Below are 14,512 nucleotides of genomic sequence, written 5' to 3'. Positions count from 1 at the left end.
TCTCTGCAGTCTCACATTTCCTCCTGCCTTCAGGACATCTGAACTTGGATATCCCATTGACACCTCAAACTTACCATATCCCAAAACAGAACTCCTTATCTTCCCACCCAAAATCTATCCTCCCTTTGTCTTTACTGTTCCTGTAGACATTATCACTATCCTCCCTGTCTCACAAGCTCATAACCCTTGGCACTTTCCTCGACTTATCTCACTCATTCAACCCACATATTCAATCTGTCACTAAGTTCTGACAGGTCTACCTTCACAACATTGCTAAAATCTGCCCTTTCCTCTCCATCCAAACTGCTACCATGCTGATCCAAGCACTTATCCTATCCTGCCTTGCTTGCTGCATCAGCTTTCTTGCTGACTTTCCTGCCTCCTGACACTCCCCACTCTGGTCCATACTTCACTCTGCTTCCCAGATCATTTTTCTAAAACAAAATTCAGTCCACATCTATTCTTTCCTCAAGAACCTCCAATGGTTGCCCAACTACCTCTGCATTAAACAGAAACTCTTACTATTGGCTTTAAATCATTCGATCATCTCGCCCCACCTCCTACCTTATTTCATTGATCTCCCACTACAACCCAGCTCACACCCTTCACATCTCTGGTGCTAGTTTAATCACTGTGCCCCCATCTCACCCATCTCACTCCCATATCCACCCCCTAGCCTGGAACTCCCTCCCCCTCCATATATGCTAGACCGCTATTCTCCCCACTTTCAAACCCTTATTAAGGTCACATTTCCTCCAAGAGGTCTTCCCTGATCAAGCCCTCTTTTTCCCAGCACCCTCTATCTTCTACATCATCTGTGCACTTGGATCCATGACCTTCGGGCATTTGATATTTACCCCAACCTCAATCCCACGGCACAAATGTACTTTTATAGAAATTCCATATTATAAATTATGTTATCAATTCCTGTATCCCTGCCTAAACTCTAAGCTCTTTGTGGACAGGGAACATATCTACCAACTCCATTGTATTATGCTCTCCCAAGCACTTAACACAGTGCTCTGGACATAGTAAGTGCTGAATAAATACCATTGATTATGATTGATGATTGTGATGATGATGATGATTCTGACAATGACGGTGGGAGGGTGGAAATGATGTTCAGGGAGGGAAGAACAGAGGAGGGAAGTGTTATAATAAGGTGCAGGTGGGTGGGGTAATTCTTAACTAAAACCACAATTATTATTATGTATACTTCTAGGACTCACTCATCTGCAAACAGCAATTCTTGACTGACTTTCTTTAGGACTTTGGATGATGCTAAAAGTCAGATGAGTTGGAGGAGTTTCCAGGTGAGCTGAAGCATAGTCTGACACCTACTTCCAGGTCTCTTGGTGGTTCTTCCAGTTAGCTGCAAAGAATAAATTGAGTAGGACCAGATCTCCTTCATATCCATTCTCCACCCCACTGGTGATGGAGAATGGATCAGACAGGGATGACATCCCCAGCATTGATCCAGCCAGTCATGATATCATGATCGAGTAAGGTCACATCTCCTCCAAGAGGCCTTCCCTGATTAAGTCCTCTTTTCCCTGGCTCGCTCTCCTTTCTGTGTTGCCTCTACACTTCAGTCTGAGACCTTTGGACACTTGATATTCACCCCACCACCAAACCCACAACACTTACATGCATCTCTTTCAAATATATGTATGGTAAATTAATGATTTATTCATACATATGTCTGTCTCCCCCTCTAGATTGCGAGTTCATTATAGGCAGGGATCAAGTCTGCTAATTCTATTGTATTGTACTCTCCCGAGCGTGTACTACATAGCTGTGCACATAGTAAGTGCTCAATAAATGCAGTCGATTGATTGAGTAGATGCAGACTCCTAATGAAGATTTCCAAGCAGGCAGATTTACTGAGTCATTTCCAGTGTCTAGCATAATATTTCCAATGTCTAGCATAATCAATGGAATGAAATACTTTTGTAAGGTTTATGAAAACCTAGTGGAGGTCAATCAATAAATAAGTCAATCAATGGTATTTACTGAGCACCTAGAGTATTGTACTGAGCACTGGTGAAAGGATAGTATACCAGAGTTGGTAGATATGATTCCTGTCCAGAAGGAGCTTACAGTCTACAGGGAGACTGACGTTAAAATAGATTATGGATGAGGGAAATAGTGAGGCAAATGAGTCCTTTTCTGCTGCCTCATTTTTTTCCGTATTTGATAAAAAGATAGTATCTGCTGGGCCACACTGTGATCTGAAGTCATATTGTGATTCCAGGAGTATTTTTGAGTAGGCGATTCAGGACACATCTGATGAGGATCTTGCCAGGAATGGGGAGTAAATGAGCTACCTTGATGATCGCCACTAGCAGAACCCTTTGGCCTTTCTTCTCAAAGATAGCGATAATGTCGGAGATCCTGCGGCATCTCCTTAGTGTTCCGTATGTTGAGGAAAAGGGCTTAAGCAGACTGACCTCTCCATACTTGTAGAGCTCAGAGGGAATGTGGTTCGGTTGAGGATCTTTGCCATTTTTCATGGCTGCGACTGCCTCAGTAGTTGGGACAAATGGCAACCTCATGCATTTTGGAATGGTTTTTCTTTTTTGCTTTGAAGGACCATATCTCTCTTCTTCAGTAATAGACTGTGTGTTGAGAACCCTGAAGTGTTGATGCCATCTATCCTGGAATTGCTCCTTTTCTGTGATAAGACTAGAGTCATCATGAGTCTTCAGAAGCATTTTAATAGTGTGTTCAAGACCATTTAATGTATTTCAATCAATCAATCAATTGTATTTATCAAACACTTACTGCGTGCAGAACATTGTACTAAACACTTTTGAGAGTACAATATAACAGAGTCACATTCCAAACCAACAAGCTTGTGGTCTAGATGGGGAGACAGACATTATTGTAAGTATATGAATAATGAATATGTACTTAAGTCTATGGAGCTGAAGGAAGGGTGAATAAAGGGTGAAAATCCACGTGAAAGGGTGACACAAAAGAGAAGGGGAGAAGAGGAGATGAGGGTCTAAACAGGGAAGGCCTCTTGGAGGAGATGTATTAGACAGTGGCTAGAAATTTGGGGTGTCATGGTGAGCTTCCTAGACCTGAATCTTTTCTGAGTTGGCATCCCACTACCTATTATACCAGTTTGTAACTTGATTTACATGTTTCAGTGGAAGTTTCTGTAAGCCTCACTTTTCTATAAGAGCTGGAGTCCCAAAGTGGCTCAGAGGCAATGGGTATTTTGCTGCCAAAATAAATTGCACCCCTAACTCATTTGCATCGAAGCAATTCTGGTGAGTATATCACTTGGGTAGGTTCAGTGTCTTGAGGAAGAATACTCATTCATTGTCTAGGGAAGAGACTATGGAATGAGGTCCTGTTATATCAGCGTGATGTCATTGCAGGGTTCTTTGCAGTTGCTAGAATCTTCTCTTGATCAATTGTATTTGATCAATTGTATAATATTTGTTTCTCTTGATCAATCAGTCAATAGTATTCATTGAGTGCTTACTCTGTGCAGAGCCCTGTACTAAGGTCCTGGGAGTATACAACACAACAGAGTTAGGAGACACCCTGCCCACCAGGAGCTTAGGGTCTAGAAGGGGAGACAGATATTAATATAAGTATAATTGATTATTTGGAGTACAATCACGCATCCTGTCCCAACTGGATTACTGCATCAGCCTCCTTTCTGACCCCCCAACCTCTTGCCTCTCCCAACTTGCTTCCTGGATTATCTTTCTACAGAAACGTTCAGGGCATGTCTCCCCCTTCCTCAAAAATCTCCAGTGGAGGAGACAGACATTAAAATAAATTACAGGTAGAGCAAGTGACTCTCCTTTTCCCTCCCCACCACTCCTTATCATCTGGCTCCACTGGTAGGGATGGGAGCAGTGTTCATCAGAAGTCAGAATCGGGTATATGGTATCCTGCCTTTGCCCTGTAGTGTGAGGGGAAAGTAAAGATTCCTGCCATGATTTCAAATGTTGGGGGTGTGGGGCTGATACTGTCAATGAGGACCTCAGAGAAGGATGTTTTTTAGAAGTCCCTCAGTCTTTGCTCCAGATCTTCTGACAACTCTATTCATTCCCAAGGTTTCCTTACCAAAGTCATGAATTCTGCCCTGAATCAATTTCTTTTCTGTTCTCAGTGTTTTTAGAGAACTGTATTCTCTAAAAATATTATTGTTTTGGGTTTATATGGTAATGTTCTTTGAAATATTATATATCAGACTTTTACAATGAGCTATTCTGTCTGTTAGTATATAAATATATTTGCTATTTCTGGTTTTTTACACTATCCTATGATTTGGTATATGGGAAATTTTGAAAGTACTCATTTCTACTCTTTGCACTGAGAGTTTCAGTCTCTGAGGAAAATAATGTCAATATTGAAATGAAATAATGAAAATAATGTCAATGTGAAAATAATAGAGGAGCAGCATGGCTCAGTGGAAAGAGCCCGGGCTTTGGAGTCAGAGGTCATGAGTTCGAATCCCAGCTCTGCCACTTGTCAGCTGTGTGACTGTGGGCAAGTCACTTAACTTCTCTGTGCCTCAGTTACCTCATCTGTAAAATGGGGATTAAGAGTGTGAGCCCCACGTGGGACATCCTGATTCCCCTGTGTCTACCCCAGCGCTTAGAACAGTGCTCGGCACATAGCGCTTAACAAATACCAACATTATTATTATAATGACAGAATCCAGTTCAGTCAGTATTATTTCAATTTATCATAGAGAACCATAAATAACTTCCTTCTTGTCAGTGAAAATACTTTAAATGTTGCAAAAGCTCTCACCACAGGTCATCTATTGGCTGATAACAAAATGAGGAAAGATGTTTGTTCAGTAAGAACACAACCATTTGTTCAGTAAGAACACAACCATTTTATTAGAGTTTTATCATGCCCAACAATGCAGCTCAGTAAATTTTGATTTCCCTTGCATTTCTGGCCATAGTTACCATGAAAAATGTTCTTCTTACAATTGCCTAATCACATTTTTGTTGTCATGAATGCTTTCTGTCTCTTTAGCAGCTATATTGAACCCTCATGCTTCTACCGGAATAAAAACAAGGGAAGCAAAGTAACCATACACACACACACACACACACACACACACAAAAAAATCCCTCTTATTCCAGGAAAACTCTTGCAAACCTTACTTTTCTATTGCAATTTTATGGCTTCTCTTCATTTTTCAGCAGCTGTTCATCATTAATCGTAATATAATACTATTAGTGATGACTTTATTATAAATTAAAAATTATAATGGAGACTTCTGAATTTCATGGCCTTTTGGCACTCGTCTGTTTTGAATAGGATTAGTATAACAGATACACCCTAGGTACAGACACCGCACAATACATGTAACCTGGGGATTTGGCTTGTGTTTTTGGAGATTTTACCCCTGACTAAAATCACTCTGAGATTCAAACACTCCTGGGATCGAACCTCTATTGTTTGAGGCTTTATCGCGCTGGGCTGAGATTAAGTGATCACTAATGAGTGGATCTTGGAGGAAGCTCTGCCCACACTTTCTATCAGATTTCCAAGTTTTAGAGGAGTCAGAAACAGAAAACAGGAAACCAAAGAGAGTGTGGAACTGGGAAGGCAGCCGAATTTAGACTAATGAATGAAGCAGATGCTGATGAGTTAATTGCATCTCATTTAGAGGAATCGTTGTCCACTGCGGACCGCATCAAACAGTGACACTCCAATGTCTCATCGCGAGTTACCAAGGCAGATGAACAAGTTGTGGTCTCTCCATCACCACCTAAATATTGAGATTAATAGGTCTCGCATCAATCATCAAAAAGGGTGAATTTTAAAAAATGATTGATGATAAACATGTTGGTGAGAGGTGCTTACAGTGGTGTGGAGAGAGGTTCATAAGACTGCTCAGAAGTTCGTATGAGGAAAAGACAACTAACATCCAACCAAACTGTACAGATTCCTTCCTGAAGGTGAAAAACCACTACCCCAGATGAACAGACTTTATCTATCTGCAGCCTCTTGCAAAGATTCCTAATCATGTTACAACTCATTATTTAGATAATGATGTGATGCCATGCTTTGGCTTGATTTAACAGAGATGAAACAATACTATAATCATGTGTAACAGTATAATGTAGAACACATAAAGGAATTGAACATTATTTTTCCAGAGGTTCTGGAAAGAATCTGAATTTATATCTCATTAGTTTATGGGAAATCATGTGGCATGATACAATCACACGTGCCTTTTTCCAGGAAACAGAAATTCTAAATTGTTCTTTCAAACAACAAGCACTGCATAGGCATGTCTATTTGTGTGGCATTGGAAGAAGGGAGTTTTGATTAAGAAACTGTGTTCCTTAAGAACTCAAAAATTTATATTTTTTAGACATGCCCTTACCATGTGTCCAATCTTTTGCCCCTTTTTTGCTATTAAAGGGAGGCAGATTTTAATCTGATGTTAATAGCAGCAGTTGGAGTAGGGCTAGTTATTAAGCACTCAGTGGGTGTAGTGCATTATAGTTTCTAGTACTTGAGAGGTAAAGAATCATATAGAGATGATGCCCTCCCTATCTCAAGGAGCTTCCGGTGTAATGGGGGAGACAAACATGAAAATATTTTTAACCAGAGTGTCAAAATAAATAACTAAGGGCTATATCCACCAATAATTTAATGGCATTCATTAAATAATTTGTGCAGAACACTGTACTAAGTACGAACAACGCTAAAATAGCAACAGAGTCTAAAGATGTGTTCCTAAGTGTTTTGGTGGGTGAGGATTGAGAGCTGAATTGCTTAGATGATGCACAGGTGCTGAAGTGGTAGTGAAAGAAATAGGGGGGGAAGTTGAGACATGTATGAGAGAAGGCCTCTCAGAGGAGAATTGACTTCAAAAGGGCTTTGAAGTTGGGGAGGGCAGTGTAAGTTCGTTGTGGGCCGGGAATGTGTCTGTTTATTGTTACACTATACTCTTCCAAGCGCTTAGTTCACAGAGAAGCGCTCAGTAAATATGATTGAATGAATGAATGAAAGTCTTCTGGATAAGCAGGGTAAGGGATATCAAGGCAGAAGGGTCAGAGTGAGCCAGAAGTTAGAGGCAACAGAGATGTGGACAGAGGCACAGTGAGTAGGTTGTCTAGAGAGGAGCAAAGTGGGAGAGGAACAAGGAAAGTTTTGTGGGAAACTGCCGAGTGAGTGTTGTGAAGCCAAGTGTGAGGAGTTTCTGTTTAATGAAGAGATGAATGAGTAAATCTTTGAGCATGTCTTCCCACTTCTCAAAAATCTCCAGCACCATTTGACCCACTCCTTTATTATTATATTATCATTATTATTTTTTACCAGCTGGTAGATGTGAGCCAATATTTATACACACAGTGAGTCTACCTTTGAAATATTTGTCTCCAAATGACACTTCGTTTCTGTGATATAATGGGTTCTATTATAATTATTTTTACCTGCTCATTATCCTTAGTAAACTTTGACTCTCTTTTATTTGTTCCTTTGAAAGGGAAACATCTGGGAACAGATTTTACGAATATCCTTCATCCTGGAAATAATCAATGCTGTTCCCTTCATCGTCACAGTAAGTATGATGTGTGTGTAATGACAGATAAGGTGGTTTGGGAGGTCAGTTACTAATAACTTGAGAAGCAGCGTGGCTCTGTGGAAAGAGCATGGGCTTTGGAGTCAGGGCTCATGAGTTCGAATCCCAGCTCTGCCACTTGTCGGCTGTGTGACTGTGGGCAAGTCACTTAACTTCTCTGGGCCTCAGTTCCCTCATCTGTAAAATGGGGATTAAGACTGTGAGCCCCACGTGGGACAACCTGATTCCCCTATGTCTACCCCAGCGCTTAGAACAGTGCTCGGCACATAGTAAGAGCTTAACAAATACCAACATTATTATTATTATTATTATAACTTTCATATACAGCATAGATGGATTTGCATCTTGATTACATTTTTTAGACCTTGATATTTTAATGTTTTACTGACAAAAAAAAAGATGGATGTCAGCTAGCTGGATTCCAGAGAACAAGCAAGGATTATACTTCCAGTGACAGGCTCTTTTATTCTTTGTAAAAAGCCAATTTGGCTGTAGTCATTTTTAATTTTAAAAATCATAGGCCCATTTTTCTTAAATTTACAAATATTTCTAACTTCATTTTCTACAAATGGTGGGGATTGGTTACCAATTGGTTTTTACCAGTATCAGCAGACAGATTGCTTGAGACTGGGAAGATGTGTGGGGGCCAGATTATTAGGGTGCTTTTTGAGACTACTTGACTTTTACATAACACACACACACACACACACACACACACACACACACACGCAGGCCTCAGTATGGCCTATCATTTTCAGACATGATGCTATTGACAATGAGGTACCTGCCATGTGCTAAATTGTACTTTCCAAATGCTTAGTACAGTGCTCTGCACACAGTAAGTACTCAGTAAATATGATTGATTGAATAAATGAATGTGCAGGAGTGTGCCTGAAAAGATCAAGGTGGGATTGACATACACCACCTTCCCTCCCCTCCGTCCCTCCCTCCCCTCCGCCACATACACACCATTTAAAAGTCAGGCTAAATCTTTTTTGCATTAATGGGTCTGTTCCACCTCAGGTTGCTTGTGTTTTTGACTCAACTGCCTTATGCCCAGATATAAAAAAAAAAATCTTTGCTCTAGGAAAGGAATCCCTTTCCAGCATTTGGTCCACCTGATTGCTCTGTGGCTGCAGTGGTTTCCCTAAAGTCTCCATAACTATGTCAAATCATTTGCAGTCTATGCTTCTCTTTGGTTTTAAGTGGTTTTTCTGCCTTTCAGAGGCTTGGGCGCACCCTATTTTAGTTCTCTATGCAGTGGCTGCTTGAATACCCTTGTGACATCCATTCTCCTCATGTAGCCCATCCAGTGAGGAAGTTTTGCTGTGGATATAGCTCAGCATTGGAGAGCTGATTGAGTTTGAAGACCTCTTTGTTGGGAATCTGGCCTGATATTTGACATTGAGTGTGGTTCCTGGACGATGCTGATGAAACTCATCTGGAGCTGCATGTGCTTCCACAGTAAATCTGGGTCTCAGAGCCATATAGAAGGTTGTACACTTCGACAACCTTCAAGACCTTCAGCTTGATTGCAGTCAGTCAGTCAATCAATGTTATTCCTCCCTTTTAGCCCAAGTAGGACAGGAGCATGGCTTCATGGAAAGAACACAGGCCAGGGAGTCAGAAGCCTGGAATCTAATCCCAGTTCTGACACTTGCTGGCTCTGTGACCTTGGGCAAGGCATTTAACTTCTCTGTGCCTCCGTTCCTTCACCCAAAAAATGGCTATTCAATACGTGTTCTCTCTTCTACTCATTCTGTGACACCCACGTGGGATCTGATTATTTTGTATCTACCCCAGTGTTTAGTATAGTGCTTGGAAAATTAATACCACAACTTTTTCTCTCTGTGCCTCAGTTTTCTCCTCTGTAAAATGAGATTCAATATCTATTCTCCCTCCTACTTACATGGTATTTTTTTAATTTAGTATTTGTTACTATGTGCCAGGCACTGTGAGCCCATTGTGGGACAGGAACTATAGCCAACCTGATTATCTTGTATCTACCTCAGCGCTTGGTATACAGTAAGTGTTTAACAAATACTACACTCACTATTATGATTTCTAGCCTGTCAGACCTGATTATCTTGCATCACCCCCAGCGCTTGGTACATAGTAACGCTTAGCAAATATTATTATTACTATGTTACTAATGAAAACCTTTGGTCATAGGCAGGTATTACCCAGCCTAGGTCAGTACGTGACTTCTGATTTCTTTAGACATATAGAAGTAGGAAGCGTAATCCCCGCTTCTAAGGGTTTACCATGTCTACAGCGGAGACACACCCAAAATAATTTATAGGTGAATCAATCAATCCATAGTATTCATGAACACTTCCTTTGTGCAAAGAAGTTTAGATAGGGCTTGGTAGAGAACAGTACGATAAGCTTGGTAGACATATTCCCTGCTCTCAAGCAGTTTAGAGTCTAGAAGGGGGAAGACAGGTATGAAGATAAATTAAACATAGGGGAAGCTGCAGAATATAAGTTTATGCATATGTCCATAGGTGCTGTGGGGTGGGGTGGGATGAATATCAAAGTCTTTAGAAATTAAAGATCCAAGTGAGGCAGAAAGGAGGGCATATAGGGTGGGGAAATGAGGGAAATGACTTTAGAAGGGCTTTAAAGATGGAGAGATTGGCCATGGAGGGCCACATAAGAGATAAAAGGAAAAAATCAATCAATCATATTAATTTAGCGCTTACTGGGTGCTGAGTGTTGTATGTAGCACTTGGGAGAGTACAATAGGAGAAGCAGCGTGGCGCAGTGGAAAGAGCACGGGCTTTGGAGTCAGGGCTCATGAGTTCGAATCCCAGCTCTGCCACTTGTCAGCTTGTCAGCTTGTCAGCTGTGTGACTGTGGGCAAGTCACTTAACTTCTCTGTGCCTCAGTTCCCTCATCTGTACAATAGGGATTAAGACTGTGAGCCCCACGTGGGACAACCTGATTCCCCTGTGTCTACCCCAGTGCTTAGAACAGTGCTCTGCACATAGTAAGCGCTTAACAAATACCAACATTATTATTATTAATATAACAATAAAACAGGTACATTCCCTGCCCACAACGAGCATACGGTTTAGAAGGGGAGACAGACATTAATATAAATAAATAAATTACCGATTAAGTACAAAAGTGCTATAGGCAGAAGTGCTAAAATTGAATATGTAAATCTACCTGATAAAAAGTACTCTGGGAGGTTGTGAGTATATAAGTGGTTCTTGATGTGGAGATGATAGTTGGGTGCTTATGAGATGGGGTAAAGAAAATTCAGGGGGGAGAGGCCCTGGAGGAAAAGGGATCTCAGAGGGGTGTAGAAGTTAAGGAGAACTGAGTTCTGACAGATTGAAGAGCAAAGGGTTTTCGGTCCTGAAGAAGGGCATGAGGCTGAATCTAGTGGAAAGAGCAAGGGCTTGGGAGTCAGAAGAGCTGGGTTCTAATCCTGAATGTGTGGTTTGAATCTGAATCTGGCTTCTGAATCGGAAGCTGTGGTTTGTCTGATCTGGGAAGGTCGGGAATTCTAACCTAGGGTAACTAAATGAATGGGGATTCAAAAGTGTTGTTTAGGAAGATCTGGCAGGATTTGGCAATAGAATGAAAGTAAGAATTGAAAGACAGTGAAAAGTCAAGGATGTCATTAAGGTTGTGGGCTTGTGGTGATGGTGATGTTATTGCCCTGAGATGGAAATGTTAAGAGGAGGAAGAATGGGCTTAGGGAGAAAGATGAAGAGTTCTACTTTAGACAAGCTGAATTGGAGGTACCAGTGCAACATCCAGGTGGCGATTTCCTGTAGTCAAGAGGACATATGAGATTGCTGGTGAGATGAAGGTGAGGGATAGACTAATCAATTTAGGATTCATATGCATCGTGGTGAAGCCATGAGAGAGTATAGAAAAAAGAGGAACTAGAACAGTGCCTTGAGTGAGTACAGAGAAAAAGAGAAACCAGCCCAGAGTAAGAGGATGGGGGTGTAGAAGAGGAGCCAGCAAGCAAAACTGAGAAGATGCAACCAGAGAGATAGAAAGAAGTGGGTGGGGATCGAGACTAGTGCTGTACTTTGCACTTACTATGATTGATTGATTGAATGACTAGTATATTGTAAGTCAATTAGAGGCCTAAGAGTGATTTGAGACAGAGAGGTTGGAGAGGTTGGTCCAGAGGGTCAAAGACAGAAGCCGAGGAGTTTGAAGATGGAGAATAACCCTTTGGACTTTGCTATAAGGAGATCAGTGGTGGCTTTGGAGAACACAGTCATATGGAGTGGAAGAGTCATAGGTAGACTGCAGAAGGTCAAAAAGAGAGTTGATGGAGAAGAAGTAAAAGAACCAGGTATGTATAATACATTCTAGAAGTTTGGATATGAACGGGAAGAAGATCAGTCAATCAATCAATTATATTTCTGAACTAAGTGCTTGGGAGAGTACAGGACAACAATATAACAGACACATTCCCTGCTCAATGAGGGCAAAGATGAAGGAGGCTGTGGGTTTGAGAGATAACCTTTTTAGAATAGGGGAGACTTGAACATGTCTGAAAGCAGAGAAGGGTAAGAGCGAGTGATTTTTAAGATGTGAAAGGGAGTAAGATCAGAGGTGCAGGCAGAAGGTGTGGATTTAAAGAGCAGGTGGGAGATACTCTGGAGAAACAGCTGGGGAGCAGGAGAAGAGTGAGGATAGATGTGGGTGTTCAGTAGATTTTGGGAAGATCACTCCAAATAGATTCAATTTTACCAACAAATGGGTCACTGGGGGTCCAGGAGGGATGTGGAAGGTAGATTGGGGGTTTCAGGAAGGAATTCAAAGTTTGGAAGAGTTGGTGGAGTTTTGGGAAGGTTAAGTCATTCAGGCAGTCAATCAGTTAATGGTATTTTTTGAGTGCTTACAGCGCAGAATACTATACTCAGGGCTCAGAAGAGCACAGTGCCATAAAGTTGATAACCATGAGCTTGCAATCTAGTCGGGGGAGACAGACATACAAATAAAGATAGGGAAAAAGGTAAAGCATAGAGATATATCCATAAGTCTGTGAGGCTGGGAGTGGGAGGGGAGTGGGTGAGTATCAAACTGCTTAAGGGGTTTAGACCCAAATGCATAGACAGTGAAGAAGGGAGAATGAATATGGTGGAGAAATGAGAGTAAGCCAAGGAAAGCTTTTTGGAGGAGCTATGATTTTAGTAGGGCTTTGAAGATGGAAAGAGTGGTGGTCTCAGATCTGAAGGCTGAGGGAATTCAAGGCCAGAGAGGGGATATGGGTGAGAGGTTGGCAGTGGGACAGATGAAACTGAGGCATTCAATATCAGTTGGCGTTAGATGAGCAGAGTGTGTGGGTTGGGTTATAGTAGGAGATCAGTGAAGTTAAGTACATGGGGAGAGCCCTGATTGAGTGCATTAAAGCTGATGGTAATGGAGGGCTGGGAGAGAATGCAGGAGCGGGAAGATAGACTGGGATAGGCAGAGATGGGTAGAGCAAGATAGGAAGTCAGCATGAGCATGGTAGGAAGTGAGGATTGAATAAGAAGGAGAGAGCCTGTCATTCTGGTGGCAAGTTAGGAGGTTGAGGTTGGAAAGAGATGTCAGAGTCGGAGTTGGTGAGTTTAGAGACGATGCACTGTGTAGAGATGATTAGATAGAGTGTGTGTTTCCATAATGATGAGTGGCTGAGGTGGGGAAAAGCAAGAGGTCAGCAGAGGGGACAGTAGACATAAATTGAAAAATGAACCATAATTTAAGAGTAAGAGAATAGAATTAAAATGCGTAAAGTTAATAAAGGAATAGCAAGAATACAGTGAATATGGCAGCAACCTTAGGCACTAATTGCTGAAAATAGCCCGGGATTCTTAAGCCCTGTCCAATGTTACATACTGTCACTGCAGGTAATTCAGTTCCCTCACTACTCCCCTTCTCCTCTGCCCACAAAACAAATCAGACCTGGCTTCTCTGCTCTATCTCAAAGCAGAAAAGAATGGTAAATGGTAGAAAAGAATGCCAAATCTGGCCAAAGTCTTGCCCTTCTTCCTAACCAAGATTCTGACTTGCTTCTTAATAAAACAGAGAATAGAATTCCCCCTTCAGACATGGACCCATTCCAAATCCTCTGCCTCTCCCTTAAAAATATGCTCAAATCCAGATTTTCTGCTCTAACCTAAGGCAACCAAGAACCCGAATGAAGAAAAGACTGTCTAAATTGGATCAAATTGGCTGTCCTACCTCACCCACATTCCATGTTGCCTTCAGATAAGTCAATCAATCAATCAGTTGTATTTATTAAGCAGTTAATAGGGACAGAGCCCTATGCTAAGCACTCGGGAGAGTACAGTATAATATGAATTGGTAAACATATTCCCTGCTCACAAAGAGTGTAGAGCTTAGAGGGGGACAAAGACATTAAAATGAATAGAGAAATTAGAGATACGTACATAAGTGCTGTGGGGTTAATAAATCTTGCAAATCCAAGTGCAAGTGTGATGCAGAAGGGAGTAGGAGAGGAGGAAACAAGAGCTTGGTCAGGGAAGGCCTTTTGGAGATATGATTTGACTAAGTCTTTGAAAATGGGGTGAGTGAATGTCTTTTGGCTATGAAGAGGGGGCATTTTAAGCCAGAGGCAGAATGTGGGCGAGAGATTGGCGGCAAGAGTAGATTGGGGCATTAGAGAAGTGAACCATACAGGCTGGGTTGTAGTAGGAAATCAGAGAGTTAAGGTAGGAGATTTCAAGGTGATTGAGTATTTTAAGGCCATGAGTAAGGTGTTTCTGTTTGATGTAAAAGTGGGTGGTCAACTCCTGGAGGTTCTTGAAGAATTGGGAAACATGGACTGAGAGGTTTTATAGAAAAATGATCCGGACAGCAGAGTGAAGTATAGATGAATTGAGGAGAGACAGGAGGCAGGGAGGTCAGCAAGGAGAGTGATGAAGTAATCAAGATGGGACAGGATAA

General features: G+C 41.6%; 1 protein-coding gene across 6 annotated transcripts in view; it reads left to right on the top strand.

Moving 5' to 3' along the window:
- KCNT2 (potassium sodium-activated channel subfamily T member 2) overlaps nt 1-14,512 on the top strand; it is a 397,559-nt gene that overhangs the window by 149,696 nt on the left and 233,351 nt on the right. For all 6 annotated transcript variants that reach the window (XM_029081285.2, XM_029081284.2, XM_029081282.2 and 3 more), the window contains exon 6: nt 7,487-7,561. In XM_029081285.2, the coding sequence (XP_028937118.1) occupies nt 7,487-7,561 (75 nt within the window). The remainder of the gene's footprint in view (nt 1-7,486; nt 7,562-14,512) is intronic.

This window comes from Ornithorhynchus anatinus, chromosome 16 (genome assembly GCF_004115215.2).
Source record: "Ornithorhynchus anatinus isolate Pmale09 chromosome 16, mOrnAna1.pri.v4, whole genome shotgun sequence".
NCBI classification, from domain to species: Eukaryota; Metazoa; Chordata; class Mammalia; order Monotremata; family Ornithorhynchidae; genus Ornithorhynchus; species Ornithorhynchus anatinus.
This window is presented reverse-complemented; position numbering and strand designations above follow the sequence as displayed.